Genomic DNA, 20,658 nt, shown 5'->3' on the forward strand with positions numbered 1-20,658 from the left:
TTTTTGCTTTGAGTCATTCTATGAAAACCTCCTAGAATGCAGGGCCCTTTTCCAGAAAATAGTATTAAATATAGTCCAAATACTTCAATTCTAGTTTATTTTACCTCAAAACTATATTTGTATAAATGCCCAAATAATATTTTATTAGAGTATTATAATTATATCTATGTTCATTAATTACAAAGATATAAATATGTATGCACACAATTATATAGTTTTTCTCCTAGTATTGTGCCTTTTTCTGTCATTTTTTCAAGAAAAATTTCTGTTTCAGTAATATAATTATCAAAAAATAAAAGCTTGAAAACCTATATTAAACATATTACTCTTATATGTTATATTACTAAATATCCCATCTGTTTTTTTTATTATTCAGTAATATACTTTGAACATTTGCCCAGTGGTAGCCCTGTTCCAGACATTGTGGATTCTGATGCATCTGCGGAGTTCACTTTCTCGTGGGAGAACCTTAGAGTGAATGAGCAAATAGATATATCACATGCTTATTTATCATTTATCTACTTCAGAAAATGTACCCTGAAAAGTCTTCCATCTCTATTGTTTGAGGTTTACTTTGAAAAACAAAATTCATACAGAAAAGTATACATCATACATGGGATTGCAATTCATTTTTATACATTGAACACATGAGTGTTACCCGCACTGGGATAAAGAAACATCATTATCACCTCCCCATAATTCCTCCTTAGGCTTCCTTCTAACAGCCTACATTAGTTTTGCCTGTTTTTGTGCTTTATATGAATGCTATCATTTGTTATATGTACTTTTGTGTTCAAGTGGGGATAAATCAGCCTGGATGTTGCCTGTTATTTAGGAAACATGTCTGTGTAGAGTCCTAAGTAGAGAGAAGACTCTAGTCCAGGGGTGGGCAAACTTTTTGACTCGAGGGCCACAATGGGTTCTTAAACTGGACCGGAGGGCAGGAACAAAAGCATGGATGGAGTGTTTGTGTGAACTAATATAAACTCAAAGTAAACATCATTACATAAAAGGGTACGGTCTTCTTTTTTTTTTTTTAGTTTTATTCATTTCAAACGGGCCGGATCCGGCCCGTGGGCCATAGTTTGCCCACGGCTGCTCTAGTCAGTCTAGATGAGACAATTTCACAGCTATTTTGAAATGAACAAAGTATATAAACACAAATAAAATAATAGTTTTATATTTGTAGGATGATTTATGAGAATCAGTGTTTGGCCTTCTAATTGACCTAGGTAGGAGGAGGAATCCAAAAGCTTCCCAGGAATAGGGGAACACAAGCGCACACACACTCCTGCACATACACATTTACAAATGCGTGCGTGTATACAAGGTTACACTCATATGCATGCATATGTTTACACATTGTGCTTGGAGTCCTTGTGGAGAATTACAGATGTTGAACTATAGGAAAGGAATAATTTCAAAGAACAGCATAGCATGTCTTTCCAAAATCGGACATATTTCTAGGTCTTGGGCTTCCTGGAATCTGATTGTTTCCTTGGAAATACTTCAGGGGCAGCTGCCAAGAATAGGAAAAACATGATGGTGTGCAGGGAGCGGAAGATGAGTGTCTTCACCAAGAATCGTTGCTTCAGCAAGAACAGTTTATATGCATATACAATACCTGCCTTAAAATGACTTGTCTCTTCATAAAAATAAAACAATTTCCATCTTTGGGCCAAACTGAATAAATCCTATCGATATATACTCTTACTTGCCCATCTAGATGCATACTTGCCAAATCATGTCTGCAATGTTCATGGTAATTCATGGGATTAAATGATAGGATTATCAGTGCATTTTATCTGCTAACTGAAAAACCAAGGAAATGCTTTATGATAAAGTGATTTACAAAGCAGTGCTTGCATGCCAGAGTATTTGTATATAGACTTCTGGGGTTTCTATAAATTAAAAGAAAAAGATTGCTAGAATATTTATTTCTGATATAAGCAGAACTACACTCTTGTAGATCACAACGAAAATAATTACAGGGGTTCCCTGAAAACATTCTATACAAAATCTTACACATACTAAGTGTAGCCACTTAAATATGTTTGTTTTAATCAATTCAGGGTTCCTTTGAATGTGGAAAGTTAGGATAAAAAAATATAGTATCAAATAATTTAAATATAAGGAGGTAGTAATGACAAAGAATATTTCTTTTTTTAAAATTGATTTCGGAGAGAGGAAGGGAGAGGGAGAGACAAAAACATCAATGATGAGAGAGAATCATAGATCGGTTGCCTCCTGCATGCCCCCTACTGGGGATTGAGCTGGCAACCCGGGCATGTGCCCTGACTGGGAATTGAACTGTGACCTCCTGGTTCACGGGTTGATGCTCAACCACTGAGCCACACCGGCTGGGCTATATTTCTTTTTCTGTTAATTAAAAATTTTTAATGTTGCCCTAGCTGGCTTGGCTCAGTGGATAGAGCGTCAGCCTGTGGACTGAAGGGTCGCGGGTTTGATTCTTGTCAAGGGCATATTCCTGGGGTGCGGACTCGATCCCCAGTAGGGGGCGTGCAGGAGGTAGCTGATCAATGATTCTCTCTCATCATTGATGCTTCCATCCCTCTCTCCCTCTCCCTTCCTCTCTGAAATCAATAAAAATATATTTAAAAAGCAATAAAAAATAAAAATGTTTAATGTTGACATAATTGCAGGTGTCCCCCTTTCCCCCTGCCCTTTGCCACATCCACCCACTCCCCTCTCCCCTCCCTTGGCCTTCACCAAACTACTGTCCTTGCCCATAGGGTATGCATATATGTTCTTTAGCAAATCCCTTCATCTTCTTTACCCAGTCGCCCCTAACTTGGGCACCGGCCAGTCTATTCCATGTATTTATGCTTCTGGTTCCATTTTGTTCATCAGTCTATTAATTAAATTCCAAATATAAGTGAGATCATGTGATCTTTGTCTTTCTCTGACTGGCTTATTTCATTTATCTAATACTCTCCAAGTCCACCTATGCTGTAAAAAGAATATTACTTACAGATAACTGATGATACAAACTGAAAGCGAGATTTATCTAGAAATGTAATATGTTAATAAGTAATAATTTAATACTTTACAGCATTGTCTGGGATTTCAATAGATTTAAGTTCAATCTTTTTTGAAAAATTGTTTTTCCTTTTTTATATTTAGGACTATCGTGCTGTCATTGAAAAGCTCCCAGAGGATGACAAACCTAGTTTCTTCGGTCTGCCTGCCAATATCGCTCGCTCTTCTCAACGCATGATCAGTTCTCAGGTAACCTAAGAAAAGATGAACTTTTAGAAAAAACGTTCCTACTGAGCCTAAAAGAAATAACATTAATTTATTTAAAACTATAGACCCCACAAATTTTTATTTTAAAATGTTATTTTATTTAATGCAATATATTCCAGTCTTACCTTGAATAAATTTTTAAATGAACCAAATAGTTCTATCTTAATACATTTGTTAAAATTAGTAAAATATCATTGAACATTATCAGTTTCATCCAAAATATGTTTGTTTTATTCCTGTGATTTCAAGTTACTGTAAATGTAATTCATGCAATTATATAATTAATTCTTTTATAAAAGGGTGTTTTATAACAGTAACATTGATTTTTCTATAAGAGCTACATATTTTTTTTAAGCGCTAGCTACATATTCTTTTTTTCCTAAGCATATTTTGACATCCTAGAACTTTTTCATGGACTCTACAGTAATTTAAAAGCAAATATTTTAAAATGTGTTATATTTATTCTTAAAATGTAATCATTTTTTTTTTTATTGCCAACATTTGAGGATTAATTCCTGGTGTAATATTCTTAGTAACATTGCACTGAATGGCCTTCATGAACTCAGCAGATGTGGTAACTCTTGCTCAGCACCTGCAGTTATCCTGACTCAAATGATTTTCCAATTATTAGAGAAGTCAGACATTCCCGGAAAAATCAGTTTTTGATATCAGGCAGCTTACAATGCTCTTTTCTCTGAGTTAGTCCTCTGTTTAAACATATTAACTCATATTTCAAGACCATGTTTATTAACTACAACTTTGCAAATAACACAAATAACACCATCAACCAAAAGAGGCAATATTGTATGAACTTTTTACACAGGGTATTAAATTCTGAGTTCTAACTATAGTAAAATCTATGTTTGAACACTTGTCACATTTTGAGTTCTATAAAGCAAGTGGATTGGAAAACATTATAAGCCTATTTAATTTTGTAATGTACACAATGATTTTATATTTACGACTTATAAATATTATGAACTTGAGTTTTTAGTTTCATGGTTTATCATTTAGTAAGAAATAAAAATATCTTTTCATTTAAAAAATGGCAATTAAAGGGAAAGATTGAGGCATCTATCTTACTGTTCTCTTGTGAATTATATTTCACTTGAGGCCCAGTGCCCTTTGCAGCCCAGGAGCCTGGGGCCTAAGCCGGCTGGCTCAGCCATTAGTGGACATCCTTAGCGCAGGATAATTGTTATTTTTAATCTCTTAAGTAGTCTCAGGGCAAGGTGTTTTCCAATAGGGTGTGTCCACTGTCTTCCCCCCAGGCAAGGCAAATGTGTACGTGGGAAAGATGTTCTCCACTGTGTGAGTGAATGACTCAGTCCAGGAAGCTTGGGGTGTCGGCCGTCTGAGCTCTATCCCCCGAGTCTCCAGTCCTGGGTTCTGCTCTCACAGCTCCAGTCCACTCCACCCTCCCTCTGCCAGAGCAAAGGTGGGTGGCTCCACAGGGAATTTTGTGCATTGGCCCTGTAAGAGGGTGCCTGAATTTTCAGCTCTCTCTCCCTGGCAGACAGCACCCCGCTGCTTTTCAGAGCCAGATGTTATGTGGGTCCCTCCTCAGTTTGGTGCTCTCTGTCGGAGATTAGACCCCAGAGTTCTCAGTGGCAACCCCCCGCAGCTGAGATATCTCTCCAGGACTTAAGTTGCTGTCTGTGGGCACCAGGCCAGCTCTTTTGCACCTCCGCCCCTCCTACCAGTCTCTATGCCGTCTCCACTTTGGGTCCTCCGGTGTCAGGGTTCTCTCCTGCGAGGTCTCTGTTGATTACTCAGGAAGTTTTTCTGTATTTTAGTTGTAATTCCAGTGTGTTCCTGGGAGCATGTCCGTGCAGCATCCATGTACTGTACTCTGCTGCCATTTTTAATCCTATTATTCCTTTTCATAGTATAATTTTAAAGTAAAATGTTCCTTCCCTTATTTAATCTGTTGTCTAGATATCACTCAGTTTAGTCAGAAGTCTCATAATTTTATTAGTCTTTTTTAGTAAACGACTTTTTTATCTGATCTAGTGTGTATTTTTTATTTTATTAAGTTTTTTGCTTTCATATACATTCTCAACTTCATAATTTGTTTAATTTGTTCAGTTTTCAGCATTGCTTATTTTTCAAACATAAACCTTTACTGTTATAATTATCCTCCAGATTTTTATTCATTGTAGTTCCATAAGTTTTGATATGTGGACATTTTTGGGTGGTGAATGTTCATAATCATAGTATTTCAAACACACTACATTATCATCTCAGAGCCAAGGCAGAAGAAATCAAGTTCCCCTAGTGCTCCCTCTGTGGGGCATGTTGTTTCCTAATTACTGTATTGGGTGCTGCTCTTTCAAGGTCTGGATTTCTATTTCCTGTCTTTGGAAATGTGGACCTTATACTTTAAATGAGGGACATTTTACAAAGTAACTGGCCAAGTTCATAAAAGACAAGGAAAGACTGTCACAGTTTGGGGCGAGACTGTGGTTATATAACTACTAAATATAATGTGACATTCTCATGAAACAGAAAAAGGATGTTTCTGAGAAAATTCATCTATAGTAGTTTCGTTAATAGTATTGTACCGGTGTTAATTTCCTCATTTTGATCATTGTGCTGTGATAATTTAAGGCTCTAACATTAGGAGAAGCTGTGTGAAGTATATGATGGGCATTTTCTGTACAATTTTTGCCATTTTTCTGTAAGTCTAAAAGTAGTTTAAAATATGAAGTAAACAAGCAAAACAACCTATGGCCCCTTAGATTAGTTTTGCCTCTTTGGCTTTAACATTTTAAGATTTCCCTTAATATCTCTGGCACTTGAGTCATAAATTTTAACAGTTTTTTTGATGATATTACTGTTTATTAATAATTTTTAAACATATTGTTACAAAATTTTCTCTAGACATTGAGTCTGCCATAATCCCTGAGATAAAACTATAATTTACTTAATTTCTTTCACACTCCACTTACTCATGTAGATTGGGGATATGTTTATTTCAAAAATCTATATTGTGTCTCACTCCCAGAAGAATTATAATGGAGGTAACTTACAAAAATATAAACAATTTATTAGTGTTAAATCAATAGTTGTGGAAATTAGTTAAAAAGAATATTAGGAAAGGAAAAGAATATAAAACTAGGGAAACAGTTTGTACCAAAAGAAAACAAAACCCACACTCTAAGTTCTATGTTAGATCAAAATTTTCTCTGTATGCTTTATAATATCCAAATTAAAAAGGAAATTACAATTGTATATATGGTTTAGTGTCTGAAAACACACCTATTGTTCAGGAAAAACAGAGGTATTCCTGAAATGTCTCCATTGTTCTTTGGAATAGGACAGGTGGAATAGGAGTGACATCTTCTCTACAACCTTATAGATATCCCGAAACATACCAAGGCATAATACATCATGTTCAGTCTGAATAGAACATGGGAGAAGTGATGCAAATATGTTGTTCATAGGAAATTTTATCCCTTTTGATAAGATTTTAAAAGAATAGTGTAATCTTGCACTGCATAATGACGTTTAGGTCCACAACGGCCCACATGTACTCTGGTGGTTCTATAAGATTATATTGGAGCTGAAAAATTTCTATTGCCTAGTGCCGTGGTCGGCAAACTGCAGCTCGTGAGCCACATGCGGCTCTTTGGCCCCTTGAGTGTGGCTCTTCCTAAGCCTTAGGAGTACCCTAATTAAGTTAATAACAATGTACCTACCTATATAGTTTAAGTTTAAAAATTTTGGCCCTCAAAAGAAATTTCAATCATTGTACTGTTGATATTTGGCTCTGTTGACTAATGAGTTTGCCGACCACTGGCTAGTGACATTGTAGCCATCATATCACAACACATTACTCATGTGTTTGTGGTGATTTTGCCAGTATTTACAAACCTACTGTGCTTCCAGTCTTACGAAAGCATAGCCCACAGTAAATAATGTTGGTAAGACTAATAAATGACTGTTACTGGACTTATTATTTGCTATACTGTACTTTTTATTATTATTTTAGAGTGTATTATTTCTACTTATAAAATTGTTTCCCTGATACCATATTATGCTGGTAATAGCATCATTCATCTCATGTTTACTTCATCTTTTGATGGCATCATTTTCCCTTGTGCTTATAGTCCAGGAGGAATAGACTGTACCTTTTAGGTTTGTATATACACATAGTAGGAGTGTAGTCTATGCCATTTAGGTTTATGTAAGTACTCAGATGTTCATACTATGACACATTCCCCAATGATTAATTTCTTAGAACATATCCTTGTTAAGCAGTGTGCATGACAATATTGAATAAAGTACTTTAATTGCTTAAAAATGTGAATAATGAAAAGACATTTTATTTTCTGTGCTTTATAAAAGAGACAAATATGTAAGTTTTTTAAAAACAAAAGATGGCCAGTACATTGTTATAAATTATAGTCCTATCTTCATTATAAAAATATTTTATTATTTATTTGAACTCCCTTTTTATACTCTGTTCATTAAAGTTTACAGTATAATGTGATACTGTGATTAAGAAAAGCAACCTCACCTGTTATATTTCTAATGCAGAAAACATGACCATTTTTAGTCTGGCAAACATTTTATTCTTATAATAGTTCTAACATTACATATAAGAAATATTTGAACTCTTTTCCCTTCAGACATCTCTTTGCATTCTTATTTGTTTCCTGTCATAATTGACAAATTTAAAACACAAATAAGTGATAGAAAATGTTTCCAGTGTTAAAATAGCACTTCTTCTGACTACCAACTAGTGATGTTTTGCAGTCTAGCAAAGCTGATAAATTAGGTGCTGTTGTAGAGTTCAGCTAGAGCAAATGAAAATAATTTATCAGAAAAACAAAGAAAATGAAACACTGAATCACCACAGTTTTTTCAAGACTAGAGAATCAATCAAAATCTCTAGAAGAGACTTGAGTTTACCAGCATGATTGTGGATTTTTCACAATTAAGTAGTGCATTCATTTTGAAGATTTATGGCTCATATTTTATTACAAACTTTAGTAATACAAGAACTCAACAAAATATGAAATATAGTCCAATCTCTTAATAAGGAAGAACAACCAACATCTCTCAAAAAGTGAAACAGAAAAGTAGTCAACATGCTGCAAATATTGATGTTTAAAATACTAGCTTAGGAAAACATATGCCTGTGTTTTGGGATTTATTTTGTTTATGTTAGATAAGCAGTTTTAATATTTAGTTGACATATTTACAAAGAAATATGGGTACTTCACTGATTTTTATACACGTACCCCAATATCTATAATACTTAGCATACTTGGTAAAATTCTAGATTATTCTAGAATTTTATTCTAGAATTGAAATGGAAGTCATTTTATTCTGTTATTGAAATAGAAGTCATTAAACACTATTTTAGAAAAGAAAATCTGAGTGAATTGATTTTGGTTATAATGATAAAAACCTGATAACAAGGATATTGCAGGAGTGAAAGCCCTAAATAGGGAACACTTGTTTACCTTGCTTTAACTACCTGACCTATACTTCTTTCGAGTCTTAAGAGTAGAAGAAACATTAAGATGATAACACCAAATGAATACAGAGCCTTAAAACTGTTTTTGATTATTTTTACCAACAAGTAATTATTTAAAATTGTTTTACTAATTTATACAGTTTGCTATGATATTTGCCATCTTTCTTATCATTTCATCTTTTTAAAAAAAACTATCTTTAATTTATCAGCATTTTGAAATTATGAAATTTAACCAATCAAACTAAAAAATATTTGAATTTCAGAAATGAGCAGATAGAATCTATAAGAGGTTATTAATAATGGATAATTAGAGATTTCTGGCTAAAGAAGCAGCTTTTCAAAAAAGAGACATTATAATCTGTCATTTTGTTTTTATTTAAATTTATTACGGCAACATTGATTAATAAAATTACGTAGGTTTTAAGTATACAGTTCGATGATACATCATCTGTATATCTGTCTACCACTCAAAGTCAGATAGTCTTCTGTCTCCATCCATATATTTGACATCCTTACTCTTTACTACCCTCCTACTCTTCTTCCCTCTGATAATCACCACACTGTTGTCAGTGTCTGTGAGTTTCTGTTTGTTTTTCTTACTTGTTCTTTTGTTGCTTTCAGTTTTATATCTCACATGTAAATCAATCATATGATTCTTGACTTTTTCTGACTTATTTCACTTAGCATGACATTCTTAAGAGCCATCCATGTTGTTGTCAATGGCACTATTTCATCTTTCCTTTTTAAAAAATTTATCTTCATTGTTGAAATTATTACAGTTGTCCCCTTTTATCCTCATTGATCCCTTCTAGCTAGCTCCTGCCCCGACCCCCACCCCAGGGCTTCACCACACTATTGTCTGTGTCCATGAGTTATGCATATATGCATATAAGTTATTTGGTTAATCTCTCACCCTCCCACCCTGCCTTCTCTCAGATTCAACAGTCTGTTCCATGCTTCTATGACTCTGGATCTATTTTGTTAATCAATTTATTTAGTTCTTTCAACTTTTCTTATGGCCAAGTAGTATACCATTGTATATATATGTATCACATATTCTTTATCCAGTCATCTGTAAAAGGACATTAAGGTTGTTTCCATGTCTTGACCACTGTGAAAAATGCTGCAGTCAACATATTCACATATGTTTGTGAATGCATGTCTTAAAATTTTTGGGCTAGATACCCAGAAGAGGGGTTGCTGTGTCATATGGTAACTCTATTCTTAATATTTTTAGGATCCTCCATACTATTTTTCGATTCTTTTTGTTTTTTGGGTTTTTTTAAATATATTTTATTGGTTTTTTACAGAGAGAAAGGGAGAGGGATAGAGAGTCAGAAACATCGATGAGAGAGAAACATCGATCAGCTGCCTCCTGCACACTCCCTACTGGGGATGTGCCCGCAACAAAGGTACATGCCCTTGACCAGAATCGAACCTGGGACCCTTGAGTCCGCAGGCCAGTGCTCTATCCACTGAGCCAAACTGGTTAGGGCTGTTTTTTATCTACTTAATAAGTCAGTAAAATACTAAGTCAATTGAACAAAGATAATGGGATTAAAACTTATTTATATTTGTCTCAACTTTTATAAAATAAGTATCACTTTTGTATCTATGCTATTTCTGTTTGACTGAAGTCATTTTCATTTATTGCTATTTATTTATTTTTTTCTTTCAGGTTATTTCACAGTTGAGGATCTTGGGCAGAGCTGTAACAGCTGGTTGCAAATTTGATAGAGAAATCTGGTCTAATGAACTTTCTCCTGTCCTCAATCTCTGGAAGAAACTAAACCAGGTTAGTAGTGGAATATCCTTCTGATTTTTTTCTGTTTTATCTACAAATTGTCCATGTTCTCCTGGAACTAGATGGGGTAAATAATAGCAATAGAAGTCGATCAGCCAAGGAAGCAGCGTCACCAGTGTAATTTGTCTTTTTCTGGTCATCTGATATGTCATCTTCTATACCTACTATATTTTTGGTCACACCTTGTCTTCTCTATCCTCTTTCTTTAAAGTCACTGACTATTTTTAAAGGGGAAGTGTTTCAGTGGAGTCGCAAGTGCTAAGGAAAAATAACATCAACTGGATTCAGTTTGTTTTTATAATGTAGAGTATGTTATATTAAAAATTATATAATATTTGCTCACTAGGCAAAGCCTTAGGGTATTATAATTGCTAATGCTATTGAATAAGGATTTATTCTCTGGGATTAAACAATATAATATTGTAAATTGAACATTTAGTAATATTATAAAAATGCCTATCTATCATGACTATGAAGTCATGACCCTGATTTCCATTCTTCATACCAATTTGTATTAAAGTTGCTATTATTTACCCTCTCTTTTTTAAACCAACCTTTGCTTATCTTTAAATTAATAACCACATTTACACAAATGTTCGTTCTTCTCCTTGAGCAATTTATTCTCTTATCTTGATGTTTGGATAATATTCCCCTTGTCAAGACTCAGCTTCTTCTCAGCAACTTTAAAAAACTGACAGGCTATTTTTAATTTTCTGATGATTTTCCATGGAATTCTTAAAATGTGTTCACATATACAAACATATGTATTCATATGTATATTTATTATATTATACAATAGAGTAATTTATTCTGAGAATAATTTAAATTTTTCAGTTTTCATTTAGAGAATAAGATAGAAATTGAATGATTTGAATAATTGACTAAGTCTATCCCTTACTAAATAGCAAAACCTAATGTATAAGTAATCCTAATCATTACAAAGATCTCATCTGACATTTTAGAGTCACAGTCCAGGTATCTGTCAGAGCCTTTCCTTTCCTCCGAATTATAAGTAAACTTGTTTGACCCAGTTTCCAAGTTCGAGACAGAGTGAAGTCTACTCCACGATTTTGTCACCTTAACTCTTACAATTTTCTTTTGTCTCTATGTCTGAATTTTCATTGGTCATGTTTTTCTCTCATATTAGATCTGGCTTTAAGGTGCAACTTCTGTCTGTATATTTTATTGAAAATCCAGTCATACCAACATAATGTGGGAGAGAGAAAAATGTCTTTTCTTCTGCACTTTTAGATTCTCAGCTGGGTGCCTGTTTCAAAAGACAGATTAACAAGGGAAAAGCATACAAATTTATTTAATATGAGGGGCCCAGTGCACGAATTTGTGCATCTTGAAAGGAACTGTGGGCCACGAAGCTGTGGTGGGCACAGGGGTGGGTCTTGGCCCATCCTCCCCACCCCCGCTTGGCCCCTCCCACCACAGTCCCCGATCCCCTGGCAGCCCAGCTCTTGCCGCAGCCGCCACCCACAGGTGCTGACAGCGCGGGCCCTGCTCGCACCCGCTGAGGGCGCAGAGCAATTGGGGCCAGCGCCGGCAGCAGGTGTGAGTGGCAACTGCTGCCTCGATGGCTCCTCAGGAGCAGTGGGAGGAGGAGAAGCCGTCAGGGGCGATCGGGTGGCAGCTGCTGCTCGCACCCACTGATGTCGCTGAGCAATCAGGACCAGCGCCGGGGGCTGGCAGCGGTTGCGAGCCGGGCCGGTGTCGGCAGAAGGTGCAAGCACCGGACAGGACCATGGCGTGTGGGAATAAAGAATCTTCAGTAACCACCAGAGGCTTGCCCTGATGACAGCGACCGGTGCTCCACCCTGGTCTGGTGCCCCTGCCCTGGTCTGGTGCCCCTGCTCACCTGCCCCACCATCCCACCATGGCCAATGCCTGCCATGGTCCGCGTGTGCCCCCTGGTAGTCAGCACACATCATAGCGACCAGTTGTTCGGTTGTTCTGCCGTTCAGTCTATTTGCATATCAGGGTTTTATATATATAGATAAGTTTTATGTGAAATAGGAGCCTTCATAAGAAAGTGGAGACCTGCAGAGTCCCATCCACAGGCCCTGCAGGTGAGAATCAGTTTCCTACTTCAGGGAGGGGTAGAAGTCAGAGCCCTGCCCTGCCCAGGGTCTCCACCTGAGATACTGCCTCCTCAGGACAGGGATGATTCATGACTGTTACCACACTAATTGCTGGGTCTCTCTCTCTCTCTCTCTCTCTCTCTCTCTCTCTCTCTCTCTCTCTCTCTCTCATTTATAGCATGTTTTAGATTGGTAAGCTAAAAATATGTATGGACCATTTAAAGTTTAGTTAAATTAATAATTGGAGATTATTGAAGATTCCTAAAAATACTTAAAACCCAGAAATTTTAACTCTTTATTCATATTAGTTGAACAAATTAGGAACCCATAAGTACTATATTTTCAGATAAGGGCAGTTTAAGTTATCACTCAAATTTGGACTATTGGTTTTTAGCCTTTCACCTTGTTTATAAATCCAAGGAAGGGGATTTGAGGTGGAGCACTAAGTAGATTTAGTGGCATAATCCTTTACTGCAGGGGTGGGGAACGTCCATCCCAAGGCCTCTATAAGGCCCTCGAAATCTGAAATCTTTTGGTCTGGCCCTGCCAAGGCCTTAGGGGTGAGTTAATTAAATATTTCACCAAATACAGCAGGCTAATTTTTAAGCAGATAATTTGGAATGGCCCACGAATGATGTTATAAATATCCAAATGGCCCTTGGCAGAAAAGAGGTTCCTTGCCCGTGCATATAGGGGACATTTTACCCTTTTTCTCCTTCAGAAAGTTTGATCTTGCAAACTTTTTGTAATTGATTTGTATTGTGTGCTTTTTAAAATATTTGGTTTTATGTGTTTAACCTCTGTTCAAATTGGTTGAAACTAAAGAAAGGAAGTTAAAGTGCAGCTATTATGAATCATGAACTTGTTTTATCATAATCTTGAACAGAAACAGTTAAGACAGACCACTACAGTTTTGTGAAGTTGTCTTGAGTGCAAGACAGTAGCTGTGGGAATAGGGTGCCAGGGCTCACAGCTTGGGAGGGAGGAGTACTTACGTCTTGTAGGAACTAAGCATGTTTCAATTTCCTTTTGGGTAAAATGTAGTCATGGCACTGGGAGCAAGTAGTCAGTGTCTTCTCAGGTGGTAACACAAAACAGGTGGATTTGGAGGAAATAATGAAAATGAAATGATTAAAATGAAATATTCCTAATATATGTTTGGATTGAATATAAGGATCATTTTCATAATGAAGACAGAATCAGTGTGCCATTTAGAATAGCAAATTCCAGTTCTTAGGTGGGGGAGTGTTTGTTTAGTTTCATATAGTTTGAAATTTTAGTGTAATATAATTTTACTGTTGTTTATTATAAACCACATTTCAAGGTGATATAAAGTTTTATTAAATTTTGACAGAAATGAGATATTTGACCATTTTTTTCTTAAAGCAGTATAACGTAGTAAAGCATGGACTATCGAATCCCACGTCTGGTTTAAAATTCTGCCTCTGCCTCTTCTAGATATGACTGCACATGTTGTCTCATCTCTCCTTGCCTAGTTGCCTGCTCGGTAAAATGGGGTAATAGACTGCTATAATTAGTAGATTGGTCAATACTGAGTATTTAGAAGGTGCCTAGCCTGTGTTAAGTGCTCAATAAATATTAGCTGTTATTAGGCAGATTTAAAAAATAATATTAGGTTGAAATTGCTTTAAGGTTTTTATATTTTGGAAATCTGATATCCCTATGATAACTATACAGAGTCTAGAAGAAAAGCGTATGCTTTCTAGTATTTATCTTAAAGATATAATTACCTAAGAAGTCTGTGCTAATTAGATAAAAGAACAGGTCTTTAGAAAGATGTCACTTAGAATCATAAGCAGATTGTACTTGCAAAGGGATTTCAATCAAGTACTAATCAGATTGTTTTAAATTAATTACTTTTCTAGCATAATGATGATGAGTATTTTTATGAATGATTAAATGTGAGTTCTGGTAAATGTTGTTACTTTTAGTGGTTTTGTTTTGTGTTTTAAATGTACACTATTCCATATACACTTGTATGTGTCTGAATGTGGATGTGTGCACACTGCTTCACACACGAGATTTTTAGAGTTTCATGATTCCTACACCTTATTGTTAGAATACTCATTAATTCTATTATTTATCCACTAAATCAACGGATTCTAAAAGGAAATCTTAAACCACTTTTTTTCTCCATCATTCTGAAAAGTCCTTTTTAAAATCATCTTTGAAAGTTAGAAATCTAGGAAATCTAATCACATTTTTTATCAGGTCACTTAAGTATTTATAAGATGGATACAATTTTTTTTGTTTAGTTTTTTTTTGTTGTTGTTGCCTTTGTCAAAGGAAAAATGTTGAATGAAAAGTGTCATTTCACTAACTAGTAAATTATTTTTTAATTTTTTATTATGACTATAAAAGTATAAAACCTAATAGCAAAATCTGTGGCTTATGAATACTACTGCTTTTTATTGTTCTTAATTCTCACCCAAAGATATTTTTTCCTTTGATTTTTGTAGAGAGAGTGGAAGGGAGAGAGAGAGAGAAAGAAACATCGATGTGAGACACATTGATTCGTTGCCTCCCAGACTCACCCCACCTGGGGCAGGGATTGAGCCTGCCACTGAGGTAAGTGCCCTTGACCAGAATCGAACCCGAGACCCCTCAGACTTTGGGCTGACACTCTGACCCCCGAGAAAACTGGCTAGGGTTGAAAACTACTACCTTTTAACATTGTCATTAGCATTAAATACATTATTATGATAGTGCCTGATACTTAATAGTTAATAAATGTTAACTTTATTATAGTTGTTATACTGTTTTTTTATACTATCTCTAAAACTTCTAAATCTAGAGATTTATTGTGTTATCTTCAGTAAAGTATAACAGAGATTAGACTAACATATAATATTAACTGAATTTTAATAATATTTTTACTGAATAAGTACATGATTTTTATTCTTTTGATTATACTCACTGATATTAGAGGAAAAAGTAATGTTATATAATTCCAGTTTTAAAAGTATAAAATATAAAAATAAAACTAATTATTTTACATTCTTACACACAGCATTTAACACCAATATACAAAGTACAAATAATGAATTTTTTCTTCTTCATATCTTGGGAGAACAGTTGCTTCAATAACATGTGAGCTTACTTTTATATTTTCATAGGATGGGGTGATTGTTCCCTGTTCTTTTCTTACAGAGATAGGCACATGTAGTTCAGAAAGTTCTAACTTCATGAAAACTTAACACAAACTTCTTTGTCTTTTAATTTTTATGACTCACATATTTATAATGGTCAATTTCAGTAATCCTAAGCATTCTTTGTCTCCAACCCCACCTCAACCTGCTCCTCACCAAATCCCTTCATTTTATACAAACAAAGAATACATATATTGACAGATTTATGAGCATCATTCCTTAATGTAAGGTATGCCAGAAGTCATTTTACTTTTTAAATTTTCCTGGTGAGAATGAATAATATGTATGAAGTTCCCTGCTTTACGTTTTTCCCTCTGGGACTGGCTTCTTCATCTTTCTCTAATTAAGAAAGGGCTTTCCTGTTGTTTAAAGAGAACAATTTTTACTTACTCAGTGAGCTAATGAAGTCAAGTCCTTGGGAGACTAAGTAGAGAGAGATTCTCAGGCCGCTGTGATGGCTACCAGTGGTTCTCAACCTTCTGGCCCTTTAAATACAGTTCCTCATGTTGTGACCCAACCATAAAATTATTTTCGTTGCTACTTCATAACTGTCATGTTGCTACTGTTATGAATCGTAATGTAAATATCTGATATGCAGGATGGTCTTAGGTGACCTCTGTGAAAGGGTTGTTCGACCACCAAAGGGGTCGCGACCCACAGGTTGAGAACCACTGGCTTACATACTTCAGAGTTTTACTTTTAAGCAGAGGACTGAATATAATGTAAGCATTGCTTTTAATGAAGAAATAAACAGCATGTGAATCCATTAACAGTTTTCTCAGTGTTCCAAAATTTGCTTCTCATCGAAATGAAAAGATTCAGTGGTATCTGGCTCAGAGGGAGTAACCCCTGATTTCCAAAACATTATTTTAAAATGTTGTTCTTCCTGTAGTAACATTTCTAAGGGTTTTTACATCTGAGGATATCTTTATTTCATATTCACATTTAACTGATAGAGTGGGAGTATGGCTACAGATCCATTTTTAGCTTCCTAATTCTTTTCTTTGAACTCTTAGAAAACATTACTCAGTTGTCTTTTTATTGAAGAATTTTCTGTTGATCTGATTCCCTTTTAATTGATTTTTGTTCTAGAATATTCTATCTCTGATCTCCTTAATTTTCACCATAGTATATATGTGGATATTTTTTTTTTTTGCATGTATTCAGTTTTGATTCTCTGAGAAATTACAATCTCAAAATCTAACCTATCCACTTCCACCTGTTTTAGCCTGGGCCCCATGGGCGCTGGGTGCGTGCAGTGTAACATCAAGGACACTGCTGTCTATGGCTGGTGCTTGATATTGCTTTTTATAGCTCTGAGGTGGTAATATGATGGACAGTGATCCAATCAAGGTAATGTGAAAAGAATAGTTTTTCACCGAAAAACTCTTTGCAACCATGTCACTCAATCCTCTTCAGCGGTAGGTTATTATATCCTCCCACTCAATAAGTCCCCAAGCACCTGTGTCTCCCAGGCGTTTCCCATTCTTCTTGTGCCTTTTTCTGGGTTCAGTGTCTTCTTGTCAGACAGAATTCTGAAGTGGGAGACTCATTTGCATGGTAAATATTGATTCTTTTCAAAGTTATTATATTAAATTTATAATAGCCAAATTAATCTATCAAGTGTGTTACATTTCATCATTATAATATTTTGTCTATTATCTATCTTCTCTTTCCTGAAGCTATTGTCATATTTAGGTTTTAATTCTTTCTCATGTGGATTATTGAAGAAAATTCTGAATTTGACTTTCCTTCTAACATATAGGGTGTCCCCGAAACATGTATACACAGTTTAACAGCTGATAATTCACTTAATTTTCACTCCTTTTCAGGTTTAACTGATTTGAAATAACGGATGAAGCCAGATTAAGCTTTGAACAAAGAAAATTTATCCTAAAGTGCTACTACCCTTTTTTATGGGGATATATAAAAGATAAAGTTTACAGTATAAAACTGGCAACAGTCCATGAATTGAGGGCACACAAATACTGAACAATGATTCTTGATGTTTGTGATTCCATTGCTTCAAGTTATCAGCAGTGCCTGGTCATCTACCTGAAAACTGGCATTGACAAAAACAATTATTCATTTCTGTAGATTCTTTTAAATTTTAAAAATGAACTGTATGTTCATAAACACTGACTTTATAATCATTCAAAGTGTGTACATTTTGGGGGACACCCTGTATATTTGGGGACACCCTGTATACTTCCTCCAAATAATATTTAATATCATTATCACATTGATTTTCCTGAGGAAAGTATTTTTTTCTCACAGCATGGATCCATATAGAACCTATTTCTAAGCCTTTTCCATAGTGAGGCAGATCTCAGTGTCATATAAACAGACCACTGTGGTTTCTGTCTGTGAGGACTTCCAGATGCTATTTCCTTCTGGAATTTCCTACATCTGCTAAACTAATATTGGCCAAATAAAGTGCCAGCATCTTATAGAAGCCTTTTCAGCTGTTACTCACTTTTCTCTCCATGTTTCTATAGTACTAATTTATAACTTGCATAATAACTTCCATAAGAGTTATATTTTAAGCTAGGCAAGTTAATATATGGTAATTATATATAGGAATTCTCTTACTTTGGAGAGTATTGAAATTTATGCCTGTAAATGTTTCAAGTGAAACAACTTAATGCCACATTCCTGTTTTTTTAAATCATTATCAGGTTATGATTAATTATTAGGTAAACTTAAAAGAATAATTACACTTAAGCAATGAAAAGAAATTTTTTAATATATTTTATTGATTTTTTTACAGAGAGGAAGGGAGAGGGATAGAGAGTTAGAAACATTGATGAGAGAGAAACATAGATCAGCTGCCTCCTGCACACTCCCCACTGAGGATGTGCCTGCAACCAAGGTACATGCCCTTGACTGGAATCGAACCCGGGACCTTTCAGTCTGCAGGCCGACGCTCCATCCACTGAGCCAAACCTGTTAGGGCTGAAAAGAAATTTTTTATGAAAAGTATATAATAGTCATCTAGGTTCTAAGAACTTCCCATTAAATAAATAAAGGATCTTAGCTGAATCACTTACTTTTTCTTAGCTTTCCCTTGGGTAAAAAAGGAGTCAGCATTCTTTTATTTTTTCATTTACTCATTCATTCATCAAATATCTATTGATGTGCCCCCTGCTGTATGCTAGGCACTATGATAGAGGTGCTAGATTTATTAAGAGATGGAACCAACTGCTGCCAGGGGTTAAGCCACCCGTGGGCAAACTACGGCCCGTTTGAAATGAATAAAACTATTAAAAAAAAGACCATACCCTTTTATGTAATGATGTTTACTTTGAATTTATATTAGTTCACACAAACACTCCATACATGCTTTTGTTCCGGCCCTCCGGTCCAGTTTAAGAACCCATTGTGGCCCTCGAGTCAAAAAGTTTGCCCACCCCTGGGTTAAGCTGTAGCTGGGAAGATGCCCTGCTCACTGCGCCAATTGTGGGAGTACTTACTCCTTGATCCTGCTTGACTATGCCAACAGGTCCTTCTCTGCCAGGAACTGGACCTCCTGGACACTGGGTATGAGACGGAGAAGGTATAAGAAGTCGAGAGTCTTCATTGTAGCCCAAGTAGCCATTGCTAACAAGGAGCCGTCATACAAAGCAGTCCATAAAGCAGGCAGCCACACAGAGTAGTTACAGCAAACATAGGAGCCATTACACACACACAGCCCTATATAAAGTCAGCAGCCTCCAACATAGGGGCTACACGAAGTAGCCCAACCAAGTAGCCATGCACTGGCTGGCCAGTAACACACTTTATACCAACTTAGACAAAAGAGGCTTCTTGCCAACATAGTGACATCAACACTTGGGCTACAGACAGGCACACCTGCACAGTGCGTACAATACAATCGCCGTGTCCTTGCTTTTGGACCTGCTTATGGTAAGTTGGCCTTGGCAACTTGGCCTTGAACATCCGGCGTACTCTGAACAGGGTTCCCACAGAAGGACATAGCTCCTTTGTTCCTGCCCCTGCTTTCTGTTCTCTAGACATCCTATTTGGCGGAACCCACAGGACATCAGCAGGAAAAGGAGAACTAGACGCACAAAAAGGATAGAAAGCTGGGTTGATTGGAGCTGAGGCATATTATCTCTTCTCCAGAAATAGGGTGTGCCTTTTCATTTGTACTTCCTTTGGTTTTTATTCTTTTTTTCTTTTTGTAATGTTCTGTCTCTTGATTTGTTTGATTCAGTAATTCCCCCACCCCCTCTTTTTCCTGTAAGCACTGAAAGCCATATTAACATTTTTAACTATATCCCACACATTTGTATATGTATGTTTTTAGTATTGCCAAGTTACTAAAAATTTCATTGTGACTATCTTCTTTAATATTTTGGTGTTTGTCATGGGAGAGGGTTTAATGCAGGGACAGTTTACACAGGAATGGACAGGGTGAAGGAAGTTAACAAGGGACAGTAAAGCATTTTAGGATTAGCAGTAGCAGTGAACATCTAAGACTTCTGCGCCTGAGCTGGCAGGAAGGGCAGTTAATCAAACAAGAGCTGTGACTGTCTCTGTTGGAGAGGCTGCCTGACAAGGGCTGCTGCAGTTGAGGTTGTGGAGTAGCAGAGGGACAGTGCCATCCTGTAGCCCAGCAGGGAGGGAGCCCAGAAGCAAATGGCTCAGAATAATAAATGCCCCCTTGCCTCTGGCTGAACTAAAGGAATCTAGAGGAGAAGGGTCCTTTATTACAAAACAACAAGCTCAGCCTCTGGTCACAGAGCTAAGTAGAGAAGACCCAGGGAAAACGAGGTGGAAAGGATAATACTCAGCACAGCTTTAATTTTCATTGCATTTCAAAGCAAATTACATATACCG

At 36.1% G+C, this 20,658-nt stretch overlaps 1 protein-coding gene across 3 annotated transcripts in view; it reads left to right on the top strand.

Moving 5' to 3' along the window:
* The window catches only part of DYNC2H1 (dynein cytoplasmic 2 heavy chain 1), a 305,024-nt gene that overhangs the window by 222,431 nt on the left and 61,935 nt on the right, over positions 1–20,658 (top strand). For all 3 annotated transcript variants that reach the window (XM_059707923.1, XM_059707921.1, XM_059707922.1), the window contains 2 exons: positions 3,145–3,249; positions 10,434–10,550. In XM_059707923.1, coding sequence (XP_059563906.1) covers positions 3,145–3,249; positions 10,434–10,550 — 222 coding nt within the window. The remainder of the gene's footprint in view (positions 1–3,144; positions 3,250–10,433; positions 10,551–20,658) is intronic.

The sequence above is a fragment of the Myotis daubentonii genome, chromosome 9, assembly GCF_963259705.1.
Source record: "Myotis daubentonii chromosome 9, mMyoDau2.1, whole genome shotgun sequence".
Lineage (NCBI taxonomy): Eukaryota > Metazoa > Chordata > Mammalia > Chiroptera > Vespertilionidae > Myotis > Myotis daubentonii.